Source organism: Mastacembelus armatus, chromosome 23 (assembly GCF_900324485.2).
Source record: "Mastacembelus armatus chromosome 23, fMasArm1.2, whole genome shotgun sequence".
Classification (NCBI taxonomy): Eukaryota; Metazoa; Chordata; class Actinopteri; order Synbranchiformes; family Mastacembelidae; genus Mastacembelus; species Mastacembelus armatus.
The window spans coordinates 11015775-11042798 of record NC_046655.1 but is presented as its reverse complement, the minus strand read 5'-3'; the positions used below and the strand labels follow the sequence as shown (position 1 = coordinate 11042798).

At 40.7% G+C, this 27024-nt stretch overlaps 1 protein-coding gene across 1 annotated transcript in view; it reads right to left on the bottom strand.

The window, feature by feature from the left end:
- Window positions 1-984: 984 nt before the first annotated feature.
- Window positions 985-27024, bottom strand: part of snd1 (staphylococcal nuclease and tudor domain containing 1) — a 145817-nt gene continuing 119777 nt past the window's right edge. The window contains exons 19-24 of the mRNA XM_026326508.2: window positions 24314-24437; window positions 22535-22604; window positions 20187-20300; window positions 16767-16970; window positions 4640-4684; window positions 985-1923 (exon numbers count right to left, since the gene is read on the bottom strand). Coding sequence (XP_026182293.1) covers window positions 1858-1923; window positions 4640-4684; window positions 16767-16970; window positions 20187-20300; window positions 22535-22604; window positions 24314-24437 — 623 coding nt within the window. The 3' untranslated portion in view covers window positions 985-1857. The remainder of the gene's footprint in view (window positions 1924-4639; window positions 4685-16766; window positions 16971-20186; window positions 20301-22534; window positions 22605-24313; window positions 24438-27024) is intronic.

Sequence of the window (27024 nt, the reverse complement as noted above, 5' to 3'; positions counted from 1 at the left end):
TATTCCACGAATTTGCCTTAGTATAGTATGTGGAAAAAAAAATGAAAAAAAATGCCTTACTGTAGTGAGTAGTAAAAAAAATGCCTTAGTATAGTGTGTATTCCACGAATTTGCCTTAGTATAGTGTGTGGAAAAAAAATGAAAATATTTGCCTCAGTATAGTATGTGGTAAAAAAATGAAAAATTTGCCTTAGTATAGTATGTGGGGAAAAAATTTTAAAAAATGCCTTAGTATAGTGTGTATTCCACGAATTTGCCTTAGTATAGTGTGTGGAAAAAAAATGAAAAAAAATGCCTTACTGTAGTGAGTAGTAAAAAATTTGCCTTAGTATAGTATGTGGGGAAAAATTGGAAAAAAAATTGCCTTAGTGTAGTATGTGGAAAAAAAATGAAAAAAAAATGCCTTACTGTAGTGAGTAGTAAAAAAAATTGCCTTAGTGTAGTATGTGGTAAAAAAAATGAAGAACAATGGCTTAGTATAGTATGTGGTAGAAAAATGAAAATTTCTGCCTTACTGTAGTGAGTAGTAAAAAAAATTGCCTAAGTAGAATATGTGGGGAAAAATTGAAAAAAAAAGCCTTAGTATAGTATGTGGAAAAAAAATGAAAAAAAATGCCTTACTGTAGTGAGTAGTAAAAAAAAATGCCTTAGTATAGTGTGTATTCCACGAATTTGCCTTAGTATAGTGTGTGGAAAAAAAATGAAAATATTTGCCTCAGTATAATATGTGGGGAAAAAATGAAAAATTTGCCTTAGTATAGTATGTGGGAAAAAATTTTTAAAAATGCCTTAGTATAGTGTGTATTCCACAAATTTGCCTTAGTATAGTATGTGGTAGAAAAATGAAAATTTCTGCCTTACTCTAGTGAGTAGTAAAAAAAATTGCCAAGCTAACCTCAGCGTTAGACCTTGTACCAAAAATTAGCTATTAACTTGAGAAAAATGTAACATATTTTGTGGCAAAGTAAATGACAACATTAATGCTTATTTTTAGTCAGCAGATTTTTAATAGAATGCAAAGATCCATTATGTGGAAACAAATTTAAACACTGTTTCTGCCATGGTATACAGAGACAGAAGAGACAGGATCATAACCATTATTAGAATGTAAACTTTACAGGAGCTAGAGAGATGAAGAAATGCCACAAGGCCATCCATATTTACTGCTCATCGAAATGTGATGTAGATAACGACAAAACATCTGCCAATGTTATAATCACAGATATACATTGAAAACAAAAATAACTCACCCTTTTTCGTCCATGTGGCTCCAACTACAGTATTTCTCAAATAAATCCATTTACACTTGTCAACATATCACATTTACATCAAATTCATTAGGGAAGCAGTTGCAGAAAAAAACAAAAATCAAGCATTCTCCCCCAAACACTCACTCCCTTCCTGCACTGAGGAAAGCAAGAACTAAGCTAGTGTCAGAGAGTAAAGAATGCAACTGGCTGAAACACATATGTAATTATCATTCACACAGGGAGTCTGCTAAAAAAGGTAACATGGCAAATAACACAGATTGGCAATAGTGCAGGCTGATTGAGCTGGCAGTAGCCCATTAACCAAATAATGGATGACTAGAAAGTGCATGATTATTTTTTTTTCTTTTCGCTTTGCTAGCATGGTCTATTTGGAGCTATGGGGTTGTAGCTGGGGGAAAAAGGTGTGAGCAGGGGAGAAGTCAGAATCAGAGGGTTGAATGGTCAAAAAGGAAGAGTGAGTCAGTTCTTGTCGTTTAGTTTTCTGTCTTTTGTCTTCTGTCCAATTCGTCAATTGTTGTCCATGTTGGTCTTTGGAATGGTGTTGACTGGATGGTCGGTTTTGTTTCTTCGTATTTTTTTTTTTCTCCTAACGGCTGTATCCAAACTCATCAGCATCGTCTGCACGGAAGTCACCGTAGCGCCAAATGTTGAGCTGATGGGAAGACAGAGACAGACTTTATTGACCATAATGAAACAAATTGCCATAAAATGCTGTAACATTACCAACTGCTTTGGGTGGAACTTCAGTGACCTCTCTAGCACATTACATGTTAAATGGTCAAGAGAAAAAGTAGAAGAGAGACAGAAAGCCCCCAGTGCAGAGAGAGAGAGATCACTGCTTTTACAGCCTGGTGCAAAGACTGCAGCATCATCATCACCATTTAATCCGACTTTTTGTGCTTACCCATCCAAGCTGGAGGCCCACGGTGCCTCAAATACCACCTCAGTCTATTATTTCTCCTATTCCATTACATTCACATGCATCGCTTCATAAACCATCACATGCGTTCCCCGGCTAAATGTCGCCTTTATCACATCGTGATTGGCAAAGTGTGTGTTTTATTTGGAGCTGCATCCAGTGTGGAGCTGGTTGTTTAAATGTGATAGACATTGTGCAGTCGGAGGGCTGTTTGTGTGTGTATGAAGAGTCTGTGTGGGATGTTATTTTTTTGGCTCTCAGAGGCATGCGCACTCAGCTGTTAATGTTGTGATTCATAGCTAATTAGCAAGTGTGCTAATTAGCACTAGTTATTAGGGTGAATGAATGAATTAAGACATTTGTACGTGTTGCCATTTCCCATCTCACTTGCTGACTTTTGTCTCCTCCTCTGTGACGGGCTGAAAACAGTACGGCTGTACATACTGTATAACCAATGGGTAAGTAAAAGACCACGGGGGCAACAGGGATCTAACGCTTGGAACCTACAGTACATGAGGCCCTCAGGCCCGGACCTTTAGACTAAGATTTCTTAAAAGCCTAGTCAGATTTTGTGCTTTTATTATTGCCCAATTTGTAGGACGTGAAACCAGAATCTTAATTTATAATATTCTCCTCAGCCTCATGGATGTTCAACCAAGCATGCAATGTGAATGTAATCCAATCAGCTAGCAGAGATTTGTCTAAACCAGGGGTCTCCAACCCTGGCTGTCAAGTGTCACTGCCCTACCCACTGTTGATTACCTGGATCAGGTGGGTTCAGCCAATTAGAAATGGGAAGGGCAGGGATAGTTGGAATACCTGCAGGACAGTAGCGGTCAAGGACCAGGTTTGGAGACCCCTGGTCTAAACGCTTCTCCATTAGTCCAGAAGACAGATGAGTTACAGCAGCGAGAGATCACAAGCAGTAGCTGTTAGCGTGAGTTATGTAGTTTCAAATAGCGATTCAGATTTATTGATTTCTATTAGGAACAACCAAATTTCTCAGCACTTTACTATTTGGAATTACTTACACAGCTTTACAAACTACGCTAACCAAAGATAAATGATGGATAACACATAGTATATTTTAAATATTTGTCATATTGAATTATTAATTAGGAAAGAAGATTAGAATGAAAAATGACTGTAGTCTGCACCGTCTGTGGCTGGCATCACATCCCGGTGTGTTTAGAGTTTAGTTACCAGTATAACCACTGATCCATTTAATTAAAAGACAGTTGCCCTTTTATAAATATAGCTTACATAAAAATAAGCTATGTATTATTGAATAGATAAATCAGCACTGTTCCTTATGGAAATCAATAAATCTGAATTGCTCCATGGAGCTAACTGAAACTATGCAAATTGTTGCCTTGTTTGATCCCTCGATATTACAACACTTTTGTCTTTATTGTTCTGGACCAGAGGAAACACATTTAGAAAAATTCCCAAATTAAATTACTTTCTATTAAAATCCATGATCGGTCCCACCCAGGCTGGTCTGCTGTTTTTTTTTTCCCCTCAGGGATACAGATTTTTCTCCATATTAAAACTGATTCAGAAAGTATGGAGGTAAATTCCTTTTATAAGTAGCCACAATTGCGTATTCAAAATTTACAACTGTGTAGTAGTGATTTTCTCTGAGTTTATTTATAGATTGTTAGGTTTCACCTTGAGTTTCACTCACTAGCAAGGTATGAAAAGAAAAACGGCCTAGTTCTCCACCAAAAATCTAAAAAGCTCATGAGTGCAATGCAGTCTGTGCACACACATCTAACAATCTGGAAATACATTATTGTTAGACATATGTAAATCTTGGTTGTATTAGCAGAATGATAAACAAGCATTTGTAGCCACTTATGAGAAGAGTTCACATCTGTAAGAAAGAGCTGATAGACGACCAGACCTTCTCTTTAAACACTGATTTATACAATGATTTAACAAACTATCTATTGAAGATCCTTTCATATACTCAGTTTTAATTGCTTGTGTACCTTTTGCTGCTAGTTTCAATGTCCCAGACAAATGTTTCTTTTCTATTCAATGTTGTGTCAAAGCTCTGCGACTTGTCTCATCTTAACCCAGGAGCCCTATCCCTTAGCCTTCTATTCATTCTCCAGTTTTTCTGATTTTTTCCCCCTTACTGCACACATCCCCACCCCCATTTTCACAGTATGGACCTGCACAGACTGTGGGCAGCTATCCATATGGGACAGTGATGACTGCCAATGTAATGTGTCACATCTTGGGAGAGAGAAAGAAAGAAGCAGAAACGGCATTTTCTCCCTGGTATTTGGTATAGGAAAGTAATTAGTGCTGTAATGTATTCTTGTTTTGGCAATATTAGATTTCTCACAAGGAGGCGGACAAGCCACAATTATTAGGAGGAGGAGGCAATAGAGAAGCAGATGAAAAGACAAAGACAATAAGGTGGGATGAAGTGACTTACCCTGGCACTCTTGGCAGATTCTTGACTGTTCAGGTACTCTGTCACCTAGAGCAGAGAGAGAGAGAGAGAGAGAGAGAGAGAGAGACTGGTCATTAGCATATCACATCACTGTGTCACAAGTAGGATTTTAAAGGATTATGGTAAATCAATGCATTCCCTCAATGTGCTCTGCCCTGGAGACGTGTCTTTGACCTGCTTACATGGAAATTCACGATTTCTTTTGCACAAAGTTCACTTTTAATTTTTTTCTAGTATTATTTGCACATTCTCTCAACAGTGGATTCAAGGAACCCAGCGTTCTCTGAAGATAAGATAACATTGTCACTGAGGGGGATGTGGAAGGTTAAATAAATAAAATGAAGGAAACGTACGACATGCCCAGTGTCATGTATGACTCACAGTTTGGGGTTAGTGCTTATATCTACCATGTGCAGGGCATCACTTCAAGCTTCATGCTGCAACTCACACTAGCAAAGCCACTTGAGATGAGAGGCGCTTATACCCCCTTGTGTCTACTAGCCTCAGGCCAACACCTTGCTGGTGTGTAGCAGCAATTTATAATCAAGTGCATTCATAGGACGCCTTCAGGCTACCAGCTAAGCCCCAAGTTCTACCCGTGTTTAATGTCGAAAATCTGAGCTCTCTTGTGGGGGCGCAGGGTGGAATTGCGATGGCATAAACAGGTAGGGAATTATTCAAGCAAAGTACAGTTATGTAGTACTCCTGCTATTTGCCAATACTATCCTTTCTTTAAACAAAACTGTAACATTTCAAGTACAAATAAAATGCTCAGTACAAATATGAATAAAGCACATCTGTTCTTAAGTGAATCCACTCTGGACTGAGTGTAAATCTTTATATTTGGGAAGCAGAGATTTGAATTTAATCTCTTAAACTCCACTAATGCCCCCATCCTCATTCATCTGCTCTTTAGCAACTTTAGCTAGATATTGCATGAAAAACTGACATGAAAGCATAAGGTCAGTAACTCTGACTCTTTCTACTTGTGCTACTGTTACACTGCCTTTTAACATCTAGCTGTAATTTAGCATTATCCCATAATTATCACTTGTGTGTAGCATACATTAGCCTCTATTCAGCAAGTTACAGAGAGTAGGCTTCATTTACAAAAAAGGATGGAAGAAATGTGAGGAGGAAATCCTTGTGCAGCATATCGACTGCTTCTGCTAGAACAGCCTCAATGAATGAACAGTGAGGAGTCAGGGTAGGGGATGGGAGAGAGGGGGCGCACTCCAAAACTTTCCCAGCATAGTGCCAGAAACACAAAATGGCACATGTCTCTTGTGCTGACCTGAATAGACAGACTGGGGCAAGTCAATAAAATAACACATGGTGGCAGAGAGTGGCAGGGACCAGTCTATATGTAATATGCATCTTGGCAACACTGAATCCAAAGCTAAGATTTAATGTAATGACCTTGCTAACATTGAGAAAATGTCCTTCCAGCAAGTGACTTTTGATTGTAAATCAGTAACTCTGCAATTAGGGATTAAAATATTAATTAAAACAACTATGGTGAGCTCGACAGTTTATCCATTGACCTTGACTGTGTAGCACCACAACTGAATAAAGTTACTGCCAATGGCTAGAATGGCATTATCTGCCCTGATGTGTGATTTATCTCGTCTATTCCTCAGTAACAGCTGCTAACACTGCTTTACTTAAGTTATCATCTATTGTTTATCAGCTGATGAAGACCAGCATCATATCAGCCACCTCATGCACATAATAAGCACCTTGCCAACACAGCCAACCAAGGCAGAGCCAGTCAGAGAGGCAGTGTTTGGTTAGATGGGTTCAATGTGAGTGGAAAGTTTAAGCTGCAGACCCTGAGTAGAGCTGCCGTCCACCCTGGCCACACACACCACTCACATTCTAAGGGGAGGAAGCCTAGATCTGTAAGCAAGATCTATGCAGCAAATCTTTTTCCACATCTGAACACCAGTATAGTTTTCTGGATTCTGATTAGAGGGAACTATTAGCATGACAGGAGAACAAAAACTACTTAAAGGAAATAACATGAAAGCAAAAGTCAATTGAAAGGAGGAGACAGTAAAGAAGAGTCATTGTATTTCTGTAATGGATTCAACTGTGCACCATGTTTCGTAGCTTATTATAGTAGCAGATGAGCTGGCTTTCACACTCAGTTGCACGCACGCACACACCAGAACAAAGATGCCAGATGTTAAAACTGTCGAGTGTGGATGGGGCTCTGGAGTTTAATTGCTTAGCTAGCTAGTTGATTTGATAGCTATGCTGCACATGGCACCGCAAAGATAACAGACCTGCAGCTCGGTCTAGCGAGTGCACATGTGAGTGTGTGGCTTGGGAAAGTGCAGTGGATGCACAAGTCATCCATCAAAGCCAACTTAAAGGAGAGACATTTTGGAAGGTATTGGGATATGGCATCTTGGTCCCATCAGGCAGGTGTCACCATATGGAAGACCCAGCTGACAATATTTCATGGACTCAAAAGACCCGTGATGCCATTTGGACTTTGGAGGGCTGCTATCAGTGCCCGTAGGAGTTCGAGCTGTCTTTTCTATTACTGCACTTAGAAAGCTAGGGGGTGGCTAGAGTGATGTGGAAGAGGGTTTCATATCTGCCAAAGTAGATTTGGCAATATCCAAACACAAAAGAGAAAATTACATTTGTGAGAAAAATGGCAAACTAGAAAAAGCTCAACTTTAAAGGACGTATGTTCCATCTAGCCTTTTTCTAAATTACACAGCTGAGAGTCTGTACCTACATGCAAAGTCAAGCGCACTACAGCACAGTATGCACAGATGACGGCTGCCATATTGGAACTATCACGGTGAGCCTCTTTGTACTCTGGCCAGGAGGGTGCCTTTCCTGGCTCGTCCTCATCTTTTTCTGTTCTGCTCACTTCAGCTGAGTATAACAACAGCCAATCAGTTTGCAGCTGAACACCAGTGATGACTGCCTTCGAATTCTCAACAGTTCCACGTTCCTCTCCCGGATCCTTCTTTCACAGCTTTTCTATTGGCTCCAGTAGGGAGGCATAATGGCTCATTTACGGCACAAACAGAAAGCAACGCTCATCTGGAGATCACTTAAAATTGCAAAGGAAAGGAATGTTTCTCACCATGGGAAACAAGTGCACTACTAAATACAGGGGGAGGAAGCTAAGAGAGTTGCAGCAAAGCAGAGGCCAATGAGCAAAAAGCTTAAAGCTAACTCAGTTTTCCAGGTGAGAAGTCAGGAGGAGAATATGAAACAAGAAAAAGACAATAATAAATAAGGAGAGAAAGAAAAGAAATTCAGTGTTTGAAGGAGGTTAGGGCAGCAGAAGGCAGCAGGTGACAGCATGCTTGTCTGGATGACCCTACAGAGCTCCCATATGTCAGACAGATGCCATGTTTGGTGAGCAGCAGCCATGGACACTGGCAGTAATAAAGAAAATGCTGTTTGGCTAAGGAAGATGCTCTGTGTCTGGGACTGTCCCCTAAATGTGTTATTAATTATTAGCATTCATTTAACTCAGACTCCAACATGGAAGAACTATCAGAACACTGAACTAATTACAGATGTCAATGCATTATAATTTCACATCATCCCTATTTGACTATGTTTAGTAGAGAAGTCTGAGGCCAGTAAACAATTAGCTGAGGCTCCATGCACATTCAGGAAAGAGCTTATTTACAACTACTGTCTGTGCCAACTTTAATGCATGCTGGTAACTTTTTGAGTGGAAGACTTGGTGGGAGACTTTGTACAAGTGTGCTTTTCGTAAGATGAACGACGACAGGTGGTGTGGGTCTGGTGCTTTGGCACAAGTTAGTGTATGTGCATGGCTGTGAATGTGTCTGCCTAAATGTGAGCGAGAAGCTGAGTATTTCCCCACGATGGCCCTGCATGCTGTGCCCAGGTGGTGTTCTGGTGTGGATCTAAAAGCTGAAAGCTAAGGCTACAGCTTTCCGACAGGTTGTGCGCATCTGGTGCGTAGGTGAGCTGCCACTTTTTTGATTTCACAGCATGCAGGAACGTTAAGTGAAACCAGATTTTGGATGCAGTGCATATGAAAAGCAAGTGACTAATCAAAGTTTCAGTGCCTGCTATGCCCTCTTGGTTCTCACTGCTGTGGTGGAATACCAGGTGACATACAAACTGCTGAAGTAGAAAGGGAACAACAGTGTGCTTATCCTCTACGCTTTTTGAGCTTTTCTCATTAACAACAATAATGATCACACACTCACAGACACAGTCAAAAAACTGCCACTAAAACCCAGCGGAAAGCTCTTGCTTTTTCATACTGCTCTCTCCATGCTCATTACATCTTGTTTCAATCTACCTCTGCCTGCTGTCTCTGTCTCCTTTAGAGACCTTGCGCAAGACAGTGTCATCAGTGTTTACTAGCACAGAACGGACATTTTGTCTGTAACTCGCACTGCTTCAAGTTGAGTGTACTTGGCTCAGCTGTGGATTGTAGTCCAAAGAGACATCTCTCATTCAACATGCCAGTGTGTGAATACTGCATGGCAAACAGAGATGAGACCAGGGTTTTGGGTTTTGTCTCTTCAGACCTGTCACTGGAAAAGTGGTTTGATAGGGAAACACACCCAAGCTAAGCAGGGACAGAATACTGAGCTTATTGTGGACATGTGAGGGATGAGGAAATGCTGGTGTGATCAAGTAAACATAGGACCAAATAATTTACATTGAAATAATGATTTTTTTCCCCCATGTCCAAAAAATTTGCCAAATTTGAAAAAAAAGGTGAAAATTGAATTTGCAAACACAAAACTCCAACATTAACTTTAGAAAGTGACATAAGAGCCATAAAAAATGCCTGCATATGAATAAGACAGATTCCTAGGCAAAGGTTGAAAACAGGATATTTAGAGCTGACAAACCATAAGTCTGACCCTAAGAAACAGCAGTGCTACAGTATGTACTGACACTCCCCTAGAGGTGCATGCACACAGACAAGAGGAGGCTCAAGGTAATACACAGCACAGGTACACACACCAGCTCTCTCAAAGTACATAAACATGTCATACTGACTGTCAAAGCCCCACCAGACTCCTTTTCTTTGCAGCAGAAATATGCAACAGTAGCCTCGTATGGCCGGTCAGTTCTGACCTGTACAGGCCACATTGAGTGATGGCCAGTGTCCCCTGGTCCTCCACGCCACACGACTCTTCTGTGTATTATTGAAATCTGCTAGGAGAGAGGCTTCTAGCCTTTAAAAGTCAGGATATTCTCGAGTTAAAACTATATTAAAATGAAAACTATAAACCTTCTCTTGTACATTGTCTCACTGTCAACAGACAACATGGCTGTCGGAGGAGATCAGGCACTTAGCAGCAGTGTGGTGCTGACAAGCCCATCAGCATGGCTCCATAAAGGAGGACGCACACAAGTAAAATACAGGCAGGCAACAAATGGAAGGACTAACAACGGTTATCGCGGAGAAGATTCTCCAGTGCTCTCCCGGGGGGACTGGAAAGAAAACAGGTCTTACATAAGGAGCAATGTATCACACAAATGTGTGTGAAATTTTGCCTTTTTTTTTTTTCCAATATCCATCTTTTTCTCCCACAAGGTAAAAACTGAAAATAATTTCAGTTTGAAAAATTTGGTGCTTCCACTCACTTCCTGTCCTTTACACACCTCCAGGGTGAGGGAGGGAGGGAGGTTACAGTGTATGTGTATGTGTGTACATCTGCAGAAGATGGAATGGTGTTTGGGAAGTGGCCCGTATCAGCCAGGGCATGTCGAAAGGGCCTTCAGAGCGGTGGCAGCAGGGGAGACAACTGCCTGTGCAAGTGACTGTGTATGTGAGTGCATACAGTCAATAACAGGGGAGCGGAAAATGTCCATTAAAAGGCTCCATCTCTAGCAGTACTTGTAAATTAGGTATTGAGCCATTGGTGGGGAGTGGTCATGTTGTCATCAAGCTCAGTAGGGGTGTGTGTGTTTGTATGTGCTGTGTGGTTCTTGATGGGCTGTGATAGGCAATGGGGTTGAACAGTGAGGACAGTGACCTGAAAGTCAACTAGTGGTCCAGATACAGCTAAAAGCCATTTGCAGATGACACAGTGATGAAGGTTTGGAGTGGGTAAGAGGAAACAAGAACCAGACTCACTGTGTGCTCATTGGCTCTACTCTGCCACATTTGTTATTCTTTTTATTGCATTGCCATAGTTTGTGTCCTAATGCAGCTCTCCAGTATGTTCTCTCAGGAATGATATTTGTGCATTTTTCTTGCATGACCACACAAAAGCAAAGTTCAAATCCCTACTGCCTTCACTTACAATGCTAAGAGACATTACTTTCAGTCCAATGTAGGTTCAAAGGCCAGAATCAGCAGATGCACGTTACAAATAACTGAAGATTTAAATCACAGCTCATTATGAGGTCATCACTAGGTCTGATTCAAGCACCTCTTCACTTTAATTCTTGGGGATTATTGTTAATCATGACATAGCAAAAAGACAAAATGCAGATTAGCAAAAGCCAAACATGCCACCTCCCCATCTTCTTTTCCTTTCAGCTGCTCCCTTCAGGAGTCGCCACAGCGAATCATCTGCCTCCATTTAACCCTATCCTCTGTATCCTCCTCACCCACACCAACTATCCTCATGTCCTCCTTCACTACATCCAAGAACCTCCTCTTTGGTCTTCCTCAAGGCCTCCTTCCTGGCAGCTCTAACCTCAGCATCATGTCCTCCTTCACTACATCCAAGAACCTCCTCTTTGGTCTTCCTCAAGGCCTCCTTCCTGGCAGCTCTAACCTCAGCATCCTTTTACCAATGTATTCACTGTCTCTCCTCTGAACATGTCCAAACCATCTCAATCTGGCTTCCCTGGTTTTTTCTCCAAAACATCTAACATGAGCTGTCCCTCTGATGTCCTCATTTCTGTTCCTATCCATCCTCGTCACTCCAAGGGAGAACCTCAACATCTTCAGCTCTGCTACCTCCAGCTCTGCCTCTGTCTTTTTCTCAGTGCCACTGTCTCTAAACCAGACAACATTGCTGGTCTCACCACTTGGTGTCTTGTACACAGGTGTCTTGGTACACAGGTGTCTTGTACACCTTTCCTTTCATTTTTGCTGACACTCTCCGTTGCTCTGGACTGTTGACCCTAGGTACTTAAAATCCTCCACCTTCTTCACCTCTACTCCCTGTAACCTCACCGTTCTACTTGAGTCTCTCTCATTTACACACGTACTCTGTTTAACTGTGGCTCAGCTTCATTCCTCTCCTTTCCAGAGCAAACCTCCACCTCTCTAGATTTTCCTCCACCAGCTCCCTGCTCTCACTACAGATGACAATGTCATCTGCAAACATCATGGTCCACGGAGATTCCTGTCTAACCTCATCTGTCAGCCTGTCCATCACCACAGCAAACAAGAAGGGGCTCAAAGCCGATCCTTGGTGCATTCCCACCTCCACCTTGAACTCCTCTGTCACCCCTACAGCACACCTCACTGTCTTACAGCTCTCATACATGTCCTGCACCACTCGAACATACTTCTCTGCCACTCCAGACTTCCTCATACAAAACCACAGCTCCTCTCTCGGCACCCTGTCATACGCTTTTTCCAAATCTACGAAGACACAATGCAGCTCCTTCTGGCCTTCTCTGTACTTCTCCATCAGCATTCTCAAAGCAAATATTGCATCTGTAGTTCTCTTTCTTGGCATGAAACCATACTGCTGCTCATAAATGCTCACTTCTGACCTCAGCCTAGCCTCCACTACTCTTTCCCATAAGTCTAAATGACACACAGTCTGAATAACATGAATAGCATAAGTTAAAAAGGGAAAAGAGCGAGAGGAGCTGGTGCTTGACAGTGAATCTGACTGGAAAAATAATGAATGGCAAGTGATGTGCAGAAGGTGGAGAATAGAATAAGAGCAATGGAGAGTGCAGGAGTGAGCAGACAAGAAGGAAGTAATGCTGGGAAAATAACAGGTGACAGAAGGTACAGGGCGAAAACAATGCTGAGAAAAATGGAAGGAATCACTTGAGTGAGTGGAGAGAGACATTAAGAGAGATAGAGGAGGAAAAATAAGTTAAGTGTCTGTGCCAGTGTGGCAAGATGCCATTCTAAGAGTGGATAGTTGATGGTGCCAGGACAGTTTAAGAATGACTTGGTATATCTGCTGTGTCTAGAGAAGACATGAAGTCTTGGGTCAGAGCAAGAAACCTCTAAATGTGGTGTGAAAACATGACAGCTTTTATGTACAAACAGAAAAACCAAACAGGAAGTTTGGGCAAACAGCCATTTTCTTCAGATTTTAACCAGATTGTACCTAGTTCAATAGTTCAATCTAAATTAAATTAGTTACACTTAAAGTTTTGATGAAGTCTGTTTGGCTTTCCTCAGTACGTTCATGCTCATACCCTATTGATTAAACTCTACACTTGCTTTCTTTCCTGTATTTTCTGAGAAAAAAAAAATCTATGGGCTTTTTAATCAATGTATTTGGTAGATTTTATACGCAAGGGAACTAATACAGATTTTTATTTCCCAACTCAAGAACAGTAGTTGCCAACAGGGGCAATCAGACCAAATGACATGATTGACATTACTCTAAATCTGGCTGCCTAAGGCAGCCATTACTGTTGAGCTTTGCTAACAGCTCATTTATGGTACTAACATAATGATAACAGTTGGCTGCCACTGTACCTGACAGTCGATAGTGTACAGAAGTACAGTGCCTTAGGGAACAATAAAACACACACCTACATGCTCATATACTCTTTTCTATGCTACAAGTTGATTTTAGCTCCAACAAAAAGGTTTACAGGCTCTCCATCTGGATTCAATTGTGAGTGGTAACAAATAAGGAGGAAGAACAGACAAAGAAGGCAGAGAGACAATGCAGTAGGACAAGAGAGATCTCTTTTTTGATAGAAAATATAGCAGAATGGAAAAAAAAAAAAAGTTCCAGGATCGATTTGAAACCAACATGTAATTACAGACCCACTACCCCTGAAATACTGTAGTTATAGTATATAATGTAAAGTACATAATGTACACTACATAATACCCATTCTCTACTGAGCAGGTGTGTAAAGAAATGATATTGCTCACTGCTGATAATCTAAAGTCCCATAAACATGATATGCAAGATGCATAACTACTACTAAATTAAATCTACTTGATTAGCAGCATGGACACAATATAGCTTTCACTCCAAATACATGCAAGAGATAAAATCATGAAAAATATCTATGGGTGATGTGAGTCAGATGCTGATATTTGTATTTTTGGAAACAGGACAAAATGTCAGCTGTACTTTAATCCCATGCTTTACTGTCCATCCACACCTCTAGGTCACTGTCAGTTTCCTCTCACTCCGTACAGGAAATCAATCACAATTTGGCTCATCATTCATCCACTCTCCTCTTACTCCTCTTTCCTGCCTTCCTTTTAATATTCCACTTGCTGTAATCAGATACCAACAGCTGCTGTATGATCATCTTTAGTTTAGACTAAATTAAGATAAAATAAGAGAAGAGAAGATAAGATAGGATAAAGGAAATTCAAGTACACTTTCACTCTAGCTGTTTGTCCATGATGTCGTTATATATATATAGCTGCGACAGTACCTATCCATATGGCGTACATAGTGGACATCTAAAAGTAGAGCTTCAGGCACAAATGCACTTAAAAAAAAATAAAAATCCTGTCTACTCTCCTCTCCTGGGACAATGCCATCCTCAAAGACTGGTGTTAACCTTCAGTGCACTTATGACTGACTGTTGATAGTCGCTGAAGTGCCAGTGAACATTACAGCCCATCTGTTACGCAATGCTTAGCGCTAGAGTACAGATTACAATGACCGTGTTCCAATCCTCTGGAATGGATAATGAATAAAGAACAGAGCCAAAATGGAACAGATAGGAAGGACAAAAGTCGCTTTTACAAGAAGGGTGATAGCCGGGATGAGTGAAAAGAGAGACAGTCTGATAGAAGGAACTCAGTGTAGTATCCAAGCTAGCCCACCCTATCAAAAGCTCCAGGGGAACTTTAAATAATAGAGCAAAAGAACCGGGAGCAGAGATCCAGAGGTCAATAAAAGGGTGCATCTAAGAACATTTTTTGGCTCTGTCGTCCTGGCAAGATAATGTGTTTTGTTGTTGCATCAACAACAGCTGCAGTATAGCTCATGGATTGATCCAGAAATGCAATATGCAAACAAATGATTCTAGGTCAACTCTGGTAGTTGGCACAGATAATTATAGGATGAAACTAAATATTTTCATCTGAGCCCTTTAACAAGACCAAAAGTTCTCATCAAATAAAAATGGGTGACACTGTCCATTTTTATAAATCTTTGTAGCTTTTTTTTTTTTAACTACCTGATGGTTTTGTCTATGAAATGACAAAATAGTTAAACATATTCACTGTAAGTTCTAAGAGTCCAATGTGGCCATCATTAAATATCTTGATTTGTCTCACCAACAGTCAAAAACCCAGATACTCAGTTTAGTAGAGAAAGAAGGAGCAAATCCCCAGATATGTAATCAAAGGACCTTTGTCAATTCAGCTTGAAAAATAACAGACAAGCAATAAATAGCCAAAATGGTTTCAGATTAATTGTATGTCACTCAGCTCATCTACACTGCATCAATAATTGACAAGAAGTTTGATCAACAGAAACAAAACAGTTTAACCGCCTTCACTGTTATGATTCACATGACTACATATGACAGAATCGGATATAACAGATTCCCCAGCAATGATAAAATATTTCTGGCTGGGCAATTCAGCTACTGTATACAGCAAAAGTGCAGTCTAGAATCAGAAGCACATTTACTCCATTTAGAGGTTTGAAAAGCAGCCTAATCACACTTCAGCTTGTTTTTACCAAATGGTAAATATGGAAGATCTCAGCGATGGCTTTGAGCTTGGAAGCAGACTTGATGGGTGGAATTATCAACAAGAAATGCTGTACAGCTTACTTTTACACACACTTGTAAGCACACTGGCAACACTGCTGCTTTTTAAGCTTTTTCCAGATCAAAATATTTGTCTGCAGCCAGCAAGGAAGCAGCAAATACTGGAGACATGGCTGTTGAGTACTACAGGGAGACAATTTGATGCAGCAAAACATAAATCTGCCTAGTCTATAAGCCTATTAGCTGTATGGCTGGTGGGTTTTAATCATTGCTTTGTGGGGTTTATTACCCAGAGACCTCTGGCCTGCACTGGGAGGCCAGAGGTCAAAACACTCTCCTAGTGATCAGCATTGTTTTATTGACTGACTGAAGCAGGCGTGCTTTTTTCTGCTGTTTAGTGGGTACAAAAATTAGTTAGTAACTGCATTGTAGTGGCTGTGGATTTACAATTGAGGACAGGTATTATGACACTGCTACAATGTTCACATTACAGGGATTCTGTGTAATACAAGCTTTGATGCAGCAAAGAAATCTATACATGACAAACTAAGATTGACCAGATGCATGCTAGCATGCAAATGTGGTAATTATTGGACCATCAGGAAGCCAAAGCTGGCGGACAGACCCGATAGCGTCTACACAAGGACCCTATTTGACAAAAGGCAAACTTGATAAACGTTCACTGTGTGCTTACAGTTAACTAACAGCTGCTACCTTTTGATCAACAGTGCCAGTTAAGGAGCGCAGTGGCACAAATTCTGAACAGCATGCATTTTGACAGCACTGCGAGCCATGGAATAACAAGAAACAGGTAGAGAAAAATGAGGAATATACAAATGAAAGTTGGAGTGGGGCCTGGAAATTGATGAAAAACTTTCCTAAATTGATATTATGGCCTGTTCAATATATCCAGTCTTTCAGAAAAGCACGTTCCCACCCTAATTGAGCCTAAAAGTAAAACAATTCACATCTCACCCTAAGTAGAAACAACAAACCACTGGTTGTCAACACAGTTTTTTTAGGCATAGATTCACATCAAACAGAAAACAGATTCTTCTGATCATGAGCACATTGAGAGCTGCTGTACCAACGTCAAACAACACAAGAAGCCTCAACATCAGCCCAGAATTTAATTGTTTTAAAACTAAACTAAGAACTTGCACTAAGAACTTGCAAACACTGTATCTAACTGCCCTTTACACAGTCTGCCCATCACTTCACTTACCATCTTCTGCAGGTGCTTCTCCTTGCGGACATCCACCATGACCAAACCCTCTTTGACCAGGCCCAGGCCCACATCATCCTTGGTGTCCCCAAACTGTATCGTGACATGTGGGCAGGTGGCACCTGAGTACTCGATGTTCAACAGGCACTGGCTGTTCTGGATGTCCCTCACGACGCAGTCCACCACATCTGCACGAGCGTCCTCCTGAAGGAGTTGATAAAGGATTAAGAAGAAAGAGGAGGTGAGCGAAAGGAAATCAAGCAGTAATAGATGGTGAAATCAAAGTGGAAGACAGAGGAAGTGTGAGAAAGAAAAAGGTAAAAAAGGATAATTAGAACATTAACAACTCCTAAAGGCATAAATGCAAAGCAGAGGCTGATACAAACATCCGACGTGCATAAATCAGACTGCGAGCTGATTTCTGTTGGGGACAAATATAGTTAGAGTGAGCAGGGTAATGTCGTCAGTAAGAACAGAATTAGACTTATTCAGCTACAAAATACAGTTACAGGATCACTCACATAGTAATGTGTCAGTCATCTACTCAACGAGTTCAAGGCATTTTCATTTGGTTGACCAATCTAATAGACTCACTCTCATCCATCCTCCTCCTTTCTTCTGTTTTTACTTCTCATTCCTCAGTTTGTTACCTCACCCTTTCTTACTCATCTTATTCCTCACCCCTTGAGGTGAAAGGCAGCATTTGATTAAACATATGATAGAGAAGGTGGAAAGCTGCAATGCAGCCCTGACCTCAACATCCTCTAACAGTAGGGTGAAAATCAGAGAAACATGGAAGTGCCTCTTAGAAGGCAGAAAGACACTTAAAAAAAAAAAAAAAAAAAAATCTATCCCTGGCCATCATCCATCCTTCCCCTACACCATCCATATCTTCACTTCCCTTGTTTCTCGCCCTGGTCTTGTCTCCATGGCAACCCCCTTCGAGCTAGCCGCCCTTGGGTACGTGCGTGTCTGGTGTATGTGTGTGAGCATGTGTGGGCAGGAAAGCTTGTTCAAGGCACAAAACTAAGGGCCTTTTTTGTCCCTGTGCTCCCTCTGGTCAACTTGTCACAGGCGCTGCAGGGGAGCTCAGGGCGAGAGAGAGCAGAGGGAGAGTTAGTGTGTGACAGAGAGAGGCAGGGACACAGCCGACACAGGGTGAGAGAGAAAAACACAGGGAGAGAGTGTTACAGAACAAGAATGGTTTGACACTTGTGAGGGGGCAATACAAAATTAATGAGAGCCTTCGAGTGACCCTGTCGTTTTCCACCATATGTGCAGTACAAACCTGGTTAAAGCACTTTGACACGTTACGAACAGGCTAAAATATTTCCACTTACTGTCGGTCCAAATAACTGGATACACTGCCAAATAGGGTACTGTAATTTTATACAATGGTGTTAATTTAATACCTCAGTTATTTGAGAAATACAATAAAACTAAATAAAAAACAAATCAGTCTTTTTTTTAAAATTTGCTTAATTTGTTCCATTTAAAGCACCAGTTAAGAAATTTGCTTCGTGAAAATGCAGCCTAAGAGTAATTAAGGAATGTAATTAAGTAATGCAAGTGAGTAAAAGGTAATGTTTTTGGAAAGATAATCTCATTATTACACGGGTAAGTGTTTTTCCTATAAAACACCAAAACGTTGACATGGAGGATTTATGGAACATGCTGTGAAAGGGCTCTGGAAAACAGCACATGACCTCGTCCCATTACCAGTATTTTGGCTGTTGAGAAAAAGACTATTTTAAGGGCAATTAGGAAGCTTTTTAACTTGTGACAACATGTTACGTAAGGCATCAGGTGGCAGGCTGAGAGACAAATCAAAGAACCTTTCCTATGTGCAGCAGAGAAGGCAGGATGCAAAAGGGGAACTGTGCTCCACTGTCAGCGTAAGCAACAGAATAAAAAGCCTCAGATAAAACAGCCAGCACACAAATGAAAGGAAAACCAAGAGAACCAACAACACAGAAGAAGAGTCAGACAGATACGGAGTGACAGAGAAAGGGTGAGGAGAGAGGTAAGGTGCATGTCACCTTGCAACATGTGGTAAAGCTTTGTGTGTCTGTGTGTGTGTGTTTGTCTTTGGGGCCCAGTAAAGTGTAGGTGATGCCTGTGTCCCCTGGGCTCAACCAACAGATGGGCCACTTCATCCTTCAGGAGACACTGACTCATGAGAAAGGTGACAGCATGCACCCTGGCACAAGCAGCTCACACACAAACACACATACACTCAGTTTCTACTGAGCCACTGACTGAATGAAGCTCTGCAACACATTTCCAGTGAGAGGGCCAGTGGGTCAGATGGTGACCAACATGCTCTGACCAACACAAAACATTTCCTACTGTAGAAAAGGTTACCACGGTTTAAACATTTCAGAGAATCAGTGATCAACATTATCACCCATAAAGCCCTAACGAATACCAACTAAAATAAACAAATTCTAACAGAAAAGGGAGAATAAATAGCTGAGAAACCTTTAAATCTAATGCAGCACAGATCAACAGCATCAGAGACTAGAAAGATTCAGTGTTGGGCTCAGTGCACCTAATAAATACAAATAAAAGGTCAAAAAATAACAGCAAACAAACAATCAGCATTATGAAAAGTAGCTATTAATTCTAGGAACATATGACCTTACAAACCAGTGCTATGCACCTTATCTAGGCTAAGTGGAACAAATACCTTTTAAGCTAACACGCTCTCTTTTGGATGCGCGCACACAGCCAAATAAAGACACGGCTTAATGCTCTGTCAATCAGACGGATACCAAGAGAAAACATGTTTATATCTGCTACCAATGAGTCGACCCCATGAAACACAAAATATAGTCACTCACACTTGAGACAAACACGCACACTGAGGGTTGAGTAAACACACTGGGATGTAAACAAGAAGATTAGAGCTGTAGAAAAAAAACAGTATCTGCTGCTCTGCTATCAGATGGACATTTACATGCACAAACACATGCACATAAGGTGCCTGGATGATCTGTCATTTTCTATAGGAAGTGTGAGAGTCCAGGTTGCTGAAGAAACATAGTATACATTACCAAACGGTTCATAAAACAATATCCGTCTGCTACTATGTCACTTATTCTCAGATTTTTGTAACAAAGTAAACCGTTGGCTTGCTGTTTGTCATTGCTCTGCCTGTTTTGTACTGCATGCATTATGTATGAGCATAATTTTCACCAACAGTTGCTTGGAATGAAAACTCGACCCTATCTGTCAGTTACAGACTTATCACCTCGTGTGATAAGTGAAACTCAAACAGTTTTAATGTCATGCCAGGAAAGTCAACTTTCAAAATCTGGCAGAAAATGAGACTGAAGAATTTGATATACGAAAGTTAATTCGGAAGCTTTCAGCTGTGACACATCTCTGCTCTGTGCATGTGCTCATTTGTGCACTTACGTCCTGTGGGACCTGGATGAAGGCGAAGGTATACTCGGTGGCCTGTGCTGGCAGGGTCCTGGTGCTGAAGGAAGGAGGCATGGCAGCCAGACGAGTGGACGACACAACTTCTCTCTGGGGGAGGGGGGATGAAATAAGGACAGAAAAAAGATCCAGTATAGAACATTTTTTAATACAGTTTGTATGGTGTCGATATCTGCAGGCAAACAGAAACATGGTGACATTTGTTGTTTTATTAATACTGTTGTCAAATATTGTAGCTGTAAAGTTAGTAGAAAAATATTTAGTCTAGAAATGGTTTGGTTTATGAATTTGAGGTTTTGAGACTGAAGTGAAGCTTAACAACAATTGTTTGTGATGATGACTGTTTAAGCAAACATGACGAAGACATCCATCTCTTGCTAGAACTACGCCAAAAGAAGCCAGGGGAGATTTTCAAGAGAAATGTCTGGATTATTACGTTATGACATAGTTTTTGCAAACAAAAACAGGTGTGATGAAAGTTGACTTTCTATATTTTTGACATTACTGAGTGCATCTCTCAAATCCAAATCCTCAGCATGTGAAGGACATTCTCAAACAAACAACCACATATTCTTCCTGATTCTTCCACATATTCTTCCTTTCTTCTTCTTGGTTCTGAATCAACTCTGTAATTCGTCTGTCACTTCAATGATGACAGTTTACAACTGCGAAAGAAGGACAGATGCCATTTTGTAGCTTAAAGGCTGCATGCGTGTATAAGTCACCTTACCAATCATTTCACAGCTGTTTCTACAGCAGTACTAAGGCCCTTTCACTAAGCTCCATCTGCTCTATAGCTCAACTACAGCATAAGCATAAAGATGACAATAGATGTTAACTTGATAGAAACCAGATTAGAAAATGCAGCAAATGAGCAAGATTTTAAAAAAAGCACTTGAGTATTTGAATACAGAGATGACTAAAGGGTCGCACAGCCACACTTGCCTTTTATGAAAACAAATGTGTCAGATGTGCAATCATTTTTGACACTGAATTAATTTTTATTATGTGATTACCTGCCTGTACAACCTGATAAAACACCCGTCTGCATTAAAGACTTGTAGACATATAGTGCAATAGCAGTCTCATCTGTACCTTCGTGCTTATGCGGATTACGATCTTTGTCGCTGACTCCAAGTTCACCCAACTTTGGCTTGTTTCCCAAATTTAAAGAAAAAGCACCCGTCTGTGTATAAAAACTATGTACTACCTTCCACTATTAAGCACCGAAGCAATAAAGTTGATCGATTCTGACAGGCAGAAGCCCATCACTGATCACCATAAGCTACAAACAAGAACACATCAGTGGAAAGTCAGATAAATACAGTCTTTACAAGTGGGGAGTTAATTTAATGACCTCCATATCTTAGGTTAATGTGTTCATTGAACTGTACAGTCTAGACAGAGAAAACCTTCAACATTTATTATGGATTATAACGTTAAGATTTATCACCGCCATATTAGACTTTGACAGCACCGCAGATGTGGTCTTTAAAAATGAAAGACAAAAGTTCTCTGCTGTGTTTGCCAACGATCACATAATAATTTAGGTACTGACCTGTACCTGAGAGAGGTGGCAGTATCACCAACTAACAGCTCATGACACAGCGGCATGAAATCAAGGCCAGCGTGACTGAACCTGAAATGACGTAAAACTACAGAGTATGAGGTAGATATCAGCTCCGTTTTTTTTGTTCGGCCTCAGAGAATCACACTTTCAGCAACATGCCAGGACGCATCAAATCTGCCAGCCAAACCTGGAGCTGTCCCCTACTCCGAGGTCAGTCACACACTGTGCCACTCAACTGCATAATGGGAAATCTCCTGCAGGCTGGAGACTGGCTGCATGAGCCACTCCATGATGCAAGCATGTGTATGCACGTGGGTGGAAGCAAACAACAACACACTCAAGGATGAACGTCTTCGTCATCACAGTTCAAAATAAGGAAAAAAAAAACACGAGCAGTCTTTTGTGATTGTGATAATAAGAATTGAAATTGATATTCTGAGCTGCACTCTTTGCTTCGGTCATGAAAAATAAAGGAAAAACAAACAAGCCTGTGTCATATTGGTCCCCAAAACTCTAATTGAAAGGACAAATAAAAGGCTGTTAGCCTGCTTTCAACATGAAAATAAAATCGGTGTCTGAACAGATGCAAGAAATCCCTCTATAGATACTAGACTGCCTCTGGCTGTGGGCTTGGCAAAAATCAAAACTTTGCTAATGGTTGTGTGTTTTGAGCCCGAAACAATAGTACTACATTTTAATGATAACGGAATACACACGAACACACAGTCGAAATCATGGACACGATCGTACTCACATTGCCATAGTCAATGTAGAAGACATGAACCTTCGCCGGTGACTCAACTTTCTCCACTCTGGCTCTGTACCTGCAGCAGCATAAGAATAATTGAGAGAAAGACAGAGGGGAAGGAGAAAGAACGAGTACAGAGTAGAGGGAAACAGGGATGAAGAGAGAGGGCACAAGAGGAAAAGCAGATGAGTAAATGATTCCATGCTTATTTCCCAGGAGACAAAGTGTTGGAGGATCTGTCTGTTGTGATCGGGGGAGAGGAGCAGGAGAGGAGGAACAGACCGGGGGAGTGAGGGGGGACAAAGGGGATCTATCAGGACATCGAAGGGCTGTGAAAATTGCACAGAGGCCTCTTTGCAATAAAGGACAGAAATTTAAACCCATTTTTGCCTTGTAGCAAATAACGTTAGAACATTAGTGCTAATCACAAAAAAAAAACAGCAATTTTACTGTGTAAGGTCTGATTTTATAGCACATATAAAGTTCAAGTTCAATCTTGAATGAAAATAAACTTGATATGATAAGAACATACAGAATTCTCCTTATGCCTTTAAAAAGCAGCTACAGAAGAACATTTCTCTGAGTTAATTCACAAAGCGTCTTCATCTGACCGTCACTTGTTTCACTGACGAACAAACGAGAGCAAGAAACTCAAATTGGCAGAGAACCAAGGACAGCAGGAGAAAGCCAAATAATTAGGCCAACATGGGTGCAGAAAGACAAGAGAACAAAGTTAAAACTAAATAAGTGATTAACAGGAAGACATAAAGAACAGAAATAAGCACAGAGCAAGACAAAAAGTGAGAGACAAAGAGTGAGTGACTGATGAACAGAGGTTTTTCTTTTCTATTCACTGACTCTGTGCTGTTCTAAGAGATCTTGAAAGGCAACGAATTTCTAATTAGCCCCCTAATGAAACAAGCTGACATTCCCCATGAATCACAGAATACAAAGATATGGACACTCAACAATGCCAACGTGAATGTAATTAGTTCGCTGAATAATATAAATCTGGTAAAAAAAAAAAAAAAAAAATCTCCAATAATTTCCAGCCAACTGCTTTGCTGTAGAAAGAAACAAGACAAACAACAGGTTAAAGAAAGTGAAGGTTTACAACAGATGGCCTCTTTAAAATGCTCATTGACTTGTAAGGTGGCCTGTGCGAGAGAAGAACTTGAGTTTTACCCTCAGGAGACGGGTGAAAGGGGAGCACAGGTGAATTGCTGGAACATTTGGTTTTTTAAATCAGTTTCATGATTTTTTTTTAATTTTTTTTTTAAACCATCACCATGACACAGATTCACCCCCCCTCCCCCTCCTCTCGTGACTTCTATCTGTCCCCATGACCATCTGTAAACTTCCAACATCCGGTGAGGAGACAAGATGAAGAGGTGTGTGTGTGTGTGTGTGTGCGTGTGTGCGTGTGTGGGCGCTACTGTCAAACGACTGCTGATCCTAAAGGGCCAAAACAGTGGCAGTGAGCTAATTATACCCAGTGGGTTTCTGCAGTTAACGCATCACAGGTTTAAGTAGGGACAAGGTAAAAATGAAATGTCAGGTATTCTTGAGAGAGAGAGAGAGAGAGAGAGAGAGAGAGAGAGAGAGAGAGAGAGAGAGAGAGAGAAGCGGATCACCAAATTATACATAACGTATATAGTCTTACAATGTCTTGTAAATTTAGGCAGTCAATAATATGTTCAGTATTTTTTTTTGTAGGGGGGTTAGTTTACAGTGTAAAGTTGTAAAGCTCTTAAGATTTTCACAAGTATCAAAATGTTTGCTCACCATTCACCATCAGCAAACTTGGCTAAGCAGTAGTCCCCTCGGCGTGCAGAGTAGGATCCTTCCACTGGAGGCTGGGCAGCGATCTCTGCTCTCATCGTCTCCATCAGGCTTTCCAATTGGCTTCCTGAAAGACACAGACAGGAGCGAGAACTTACACCAAGAACTGTATATTATATATTATATATTATATTCCAGTGCAATTACAGCTTTTGTTAATTTCTTCAAGATGGATTTAATTACATTACTATGAGCTGTCTTGCTCTTGCTTTGACACTTTGCTGTGTCTGCAGTTGTTGGCTCCATTACCATTTTATCTAAATTAAACTATGTGTTCACCCTCCCCATGAGAAGAAGCTACAAACATTATCCACTGATTGTGTAAAAAGGGTCTAAAATTTCATTTAATTGTCTTATCTACAGAGGTCTGTGCATTTTGCATGTTGGCTTGTCAGAGTGTGACAAAGGGCAGAGCCTTAAGCAGCAGCAGAAAATGAACCCACTTGTACCTCCTGCCTGCAGAGCACTGAAATGAATGCATCAATAGAAAAGAAATAGTCTGCTGCAACTGTGCATAGCATGACTGGGTGCTTTTTATGCACACAGATGACTGAAGATTGTTTATGCTGTTTGTAACTGGATGGAAGTGCTTCTCAATCTCTGCCTTACGCTATGAGAAATGAGATAAACTACTTTATTGTATTCTGAAAAGTGCTCTATTAGAAGATAGGTTCAAGCTAAACAGCATCTCTACCATATTTATAGACAAAAATACAAATTCATCTCGGTGGCTACTCATATAAACCGTACACTTATAAAATGCTCTACCTTGGTTTTCTGAAACACTTCAACACTAATGGTACACCACAGAGCTCCAAACCAATGGTAACCCCAGCTGCCCTTTAGAAACCAAGACCAAAATCACAAAGGAAAAATTATGTGTGGTTTTTGTGGCCGTTAGTCCATTAGCACCAGACAGCTAATGCTGGTTTACCCTGCTGGAGGAATACAGCATTGAGTTAAGCAATCCCGCTCTCTCTTTGGGGCTTATCAAGCCATTATAAATATATATATATATATTATCATTGTGCGAGGTGGACCTAATATGGTGCATTCGAGGCAAGAATGTGGCTGTCGATACGGTGGGAATTGCAGAAAGCACATAGTGAGTCAGTGCTCCATGGATTCAGTATGTGCAGTAAGTGGCCGTTCGATTTGCCCTCATTAGTTGTAAGTATGTTCATTTCCAAAAGCACTTTCTCTCATTTTCTGTAATACGCACAATATATTTGTTTGTGTATGGTTTACACATGCATGTCTTTTAGTGTTCACAAGTGGCAGTGTGTGTGTGTGTGTGTGTGTGTGTGTGTGTGTGTGTGTGTGTTTGTAACGTGCAGAAGGAATTACAGCAGCTAGTTTAGTGAAGTGGCCCATGTGAAAATTCCATGGCTGTATTTTCAGAGCTTTATTTCCACTGATCTGCCACCTGGAGGGGAGTTGTGGGCAGGAACGCCAGAATTATGGGTAATGGTGCATCTTTAATCACACATATTCACACAATAGAACGGTTTAGTGGGACCAAAATAAAATTAATCATTGTAAAATACCTTCAAATTGTTACAAATATAAACTGACAACAAACATCTAAACCAAAGTGACTAAGTGTAAAATAAGTTTACCACAACTGAACAATAGACTGTTTGTAAAATACAGGCAAAAACTAGGAGGCACCTTGTGCTCTGTCAAACTGCAGTCTGTTTTCTCACTGTGCCGTCAGTCCAAACTCTTGGATCACTAAAAAATTTAAAGCTGTCAAAAGTTGTGTCACAAAACCTTGGGTTTTACAGAAACCAGGTTATTGCAGCACAGGTAGACACATTCTCCAGTCTCCTGCCTTACTCCATCCTGACTCCCACAGTCCCAGTTTCTTGTGTGCATGTAAATACAGTGAGGGTGTGTGTCTTTGTGTAAAATTAGCAAGTTCTGCTTACTATGCATGTTACTATCAAAAACAGCTTGGAGGCAGGCAGTGCACACACCTTTCCTTTACTCCTGTTCTGCTGCTGTGAGTTGTCATTAACACCTAATATTTATGCTGGTGGAGAACAAGAAAATATAAATAATGATGCTGCTTTTCCAGGGTTATCTGTGCTGAGACAGCCAGGCAGCTGTCAACCAACAACAGACAGGAAACCTTCATTAGCATCATGTCAAAGTAAGAGAAAAACACCAAAGAGGGTTACGAAGGGATTCAGAATGTGAAGGAAAAGCTGGGAGCTCAGTTAGATTGTGCAGGGATTCTGGGCAGCAGAGGTGTGGTGTCTAACCATCATGTTGTCCAACTGCTGATTATTGCAGTGGGAAGACACACACAACATACAGAAATACACACCAAACAGACATCCTCAGCACTTTTTAGAAAACATGTCAGATGAATTGGAACACATCATGCCTCATATGCAGAGGTGGTGTGGTTACATCATTATCCGCCAGCTTTGCCACAAAGCTGGTCTGCTTGGTATAGACATGCCACTGGGCTTCAGCAGCACAGCTAGGTACCTCCGTGATTTATTTATCTAATTAAAGTTAGTGTGTACTTTCCTTCCTTTTACATTTGTGTGTGTATATTATATATTATCTGTTTGTATATATATATTTCCATATATTTAAAATGTGGCCTTTTCTCTTGTATTAAATGGGTTTATTCACATATT